General features: G+C 36.2%; 1 protein-coding gene across 1 annotated transcript; it reads right to left on the reverse strand.

The window, feature by feature from the left end:
- Positions 1-1,806: 1,806 nt before the first annotated feature.
- On the reverse strand, positions 1,807-3,494 carry LOC117906088 (non-functional pseudokinase ZED1-like). Its single transcript, XM_034819035.1, has 2 exons — positions 3,255-3,494; positions 1,807-2,950 (listed from the first exon to the last, which is right to left on the reverse strand). The coding sequence occupies exon 2, from the start codon at positions 2,920-2,922 to the stop codon at positions 1,915-1,917; it is 1,008 nt and encodes a 335-aa protein (XP_034674926.1). The 5' UTR covers positions 2,923-2,950; positions 3,255-3,494; the 3' UTR covers positions 1,807-1,914.

Here is a 3,494-nt window from a genome sequence, read left to right on the forward strand (position 1 = left end):
TGTGAAGAACTTAAAGGTTCTTTTCTTATAAATTTCTTAATTAGGTACTTCCAATCATCTAAATCATTTTGGATATTAGGATAATTGATCTTTTCACTGTTTACTACAACTTCTTAAGAATCTGTGGATTTCCTAGACATGGTTCGGAAAATCGAAGTCATTTTAAGGTCTTAATCTAGAGCCTAATAGCATATTAACAAACCTAGTGAGTAATCACCCCAACCATTTTCCAGCCCTAACAAACGCCTATCTCCGACTAATAACGGGCTCAACCCGGCAGGGATCGCACTCAGGCACACTTCCACCTTTCCTAGGATAGATCAAAACACCCAAAACAAACCTGATTTCCCTTCCCATTGCTTTGATACCATAGACTTACCTATCCTCGTGTCTAGGATAGGTACCTTCTACGTTCATAAACAAGCTGAATTAGAAAGAAGAACACCTAGACTAGTCATCAACTACAAGCCTCTTAATGATGCATTAAGGTGGATTAGGTATCCTATTCCAAATAAGGAAGACCTTCTTCAAAGGTTAGTTAAGTCTAAAGTCTTCTCTAAGTTTGACATGAAATCAGAATTTTGGAAAATCTAAATTGAAGAAAAATATAGGTATAAGACAACCTTTGTGGTTCCCTTTGGTCATTATGAATGGAACGTAATGTCATTCGGTTTTAAAAATGCACCTTTAGAATTCCAAAACATAATGAATGAAATCTTTAACCAGTTTTTTAATTTCATCATTGTCTACATTGATGATGTTTTGGTATACTCTGATTCTGTAGAACAACATTGGAAACATCTCAATAAGTTTGTTGAGACTGTTAAAAGTAATGGTCTAACCTTGTCACCTACTAAGATTAACCATTTTCAGACTAAGATAAGATTCCTAGGTCATCATATTCACCAAGGAACAATTACTCCCATTCAAAGATCAATTGAGTTTGCCGATAAGTTTCTTGATGAGGTTAAAGGTAAGAAACAACTGCAACGTTTCTTAGGAAGCCTTAATTATATGTTAGACTTTATTCAAGATTTAAGCCTGCTTTGTGCCCCTTTAAGACAAAGACTTAAGAAAAACCAGTACCTTGGAATGAGGATCATACCAAGATTGTCAAAACTATCAAGTCCAAAGTCAAGACCCTACCATGTCTTGCCTTAGCTGATCCAAAAGCCTTTAAGATTGTTGAAACTGATGCCTCAGACATAGGTTATGGTGGAATTCTTAAGCAAATGATTGATAACCAAGAGACGTTGATTAGATATACTTCAGGAACTTGGAATAATGCCCAACTCAACTATAGCACCATAAAGAAAGAGATTTTAAGCATTGTTTTATGCATTTCAAAATTTCAATATGATCTTTTGAACCAAGAGTTTTTATTAAGAGTTGATTGTAAATCTGCAAAATCAGTTTTACAAAAGGATGTTAGGAATATAGCTTCTAAACATATTTTTGTTAGATGACAAGTTATTTTGAAAGTGGTAATATTATCCATTGTAATATTATATTTTCAGATTATCTTTAAAATGCACTATTGGAATATAGGTTTAATTTTATTTGGAAGTAGAAGCATAATTAGGCTTGCTTTGAGGATGATTTTTAAAAAGAGTAGTTTTCTCTAGGTTTTAGATCAACTTGAGAATAGCCATTGTCAATTACGGGGAGCCCACACAGTTTTTTGGGAGTCGCCAAAGACCTCTCGATTTTCCCCTTTAGTATTTGAAATATAAAAATAAAATAAAAACTTCTAGGATACATAGGCTTGGGAGTAGCCATTGTCAATAAAAAGAAGCCCACAAAACGTGTGGAAGTGACAAACCAAATTGTCATGTTTAATCAAAGTTCTAAACTAATCAAGGCTTAATCACTTATAATGAACCATTATATACTTAATTTGTTGCAAAAGAAAGTTTATATGACAAACCGCTGAATTCGTCTAATTTCTTTTGCAGCATCCACTATGGTTGGCCTCTCTTCTGCAAATTCCTCAGTGCATTTGAGAGCAAGTTGGTACACTGCTTGGAATTGCTGCTGCTCAAGGACTCCCCCTCCCTCTACTAGAATAATCGGATCCAAGATGTCATTAATGCCAAAATTTTCTATGTGATCTTCAACATATTTCCGCATACTAACTCCCTTCATCTGCGCAATAATGGAAGCCCTTCGCCTAGTTAGAAGTTCCAATATAAGTGTACCAAAACTAAAAACATCAGTCTTTTCTGTGTACATGCCTGAAGAAAAAACCTCAGGTGCCATGTACCACAAAGTCCCACATAGATCGCCATCCACATGCGTTGCACCTTCTGGAAGGGCAATAGAAAGTCCGAAATAGGATAGTTTGGGAGTAGAACCATTGTCCAAAAAGAAATGTGAAGGTTTTATATCCCTATGAATGATGGGCCTAGGAAAGGCAGTATGAAGATATGCAATTACACTAGCAATCTCGTATGCAATCTTTAGCCTACTCTTCCATGGGAAAGGCTCATTGCAATCAAATATTTTCTTTCCAAGGGGTTCACAAGATGAGAATTCATAAACCAGAATAGGTATTTGTGTCTCTAAGCAACATCCTAGTAGCTTCAAGGCATTCTTGTGGCTGCTCATTTGTGTTGCAACAGCAATTTCATTTGTGACAATTTGAAGATCGCCTCGAAAACCCGTGTGACCAATTTTCCTAATACGAATGACTCGACCTTCCAAAGAACCTTTGTACCATTTGTACAAACTGCTCACATCATCATTGAAGATTAAACTTCCATTGAAATTGTCTGTTGCTCTTTGAATTTCTTGGATAGAGAAGTTACGAATTGGATTGGAATACCTCCCACCAAAATAGGAAATTCGCTTCTCTAATAATAGGCCTCCATTCAACATGTATTCCTCGCTCTCCTTCTTTTCTTCTTTTTTCCCCTTACCCATTCTCAATTTTGATTCTCGTTCTTCTTATCTGTCCACAAACATTAACGCAATAATCAACTAACTGTCACCAAGGGAGTTTCCCCTTGAATATGACATTGAAACAGCTAGACTATGACTCTGGACTGACTCCCCTTCTTGATCATCAGAAATTTCCAAAGTGAAAGGAACATAGGAAATTCAAATCAAGGGAAAAGGAGAGAGGATTCCTAGAAGAAGAAGGAAAATCAGGCAAGAGGATCCAACAAAAAGAGATCAAACCAAAACAATTAACTAATGAAAGAAACTTCGTACACATCTAAGCTAGTTGGGAATTTCTCTGTGAAGGCACATACCTTTCAGGCGAGGCTGAGGTTGAAGTGACCAGAACAAATCACTACTATAGATTTGTGAGATGATCCTGAGCACAGAACATTTGTTGATGTATATAGATACTTGTGAGATTCAAATTAAAGAGATCCTATAAAAACTCAGTGGTCTAGATTTATGGAATTCGTTGGGTTGAGAGTCAAGGGCTAATATTTATGGGTAGGTTTCAATGGACACTGATTGAAGGCAGAAATGTGCTTCAGTGT

Source organism: Vitis riparia, chromosome 18 (genome assembly GCF_004353265.1).
Source record: "Vitis riparia cultivar Riparia Gloire de Montpellier isolate 1030 chromosome 18, EGFV_Vit.rip_1.0, whole genome shotgun sequence".
Taxonomy (NCBI): Eukaryota; Viridiplantae; Streptophyta; class Magnoliopsida; order Vitales; family Vitaceae; genus Vitis; species Vitis riparia.

Excerpts from the sequence above, each read along its gene's own strand:
- LOC117906088 (XM_034819035.1), bottom strand. The coding sequence starts at position 2,922 with ATGGGTAAGGGGAAAAAAGAAGAAAAGAAGGAGAGCGAGGAATACATG.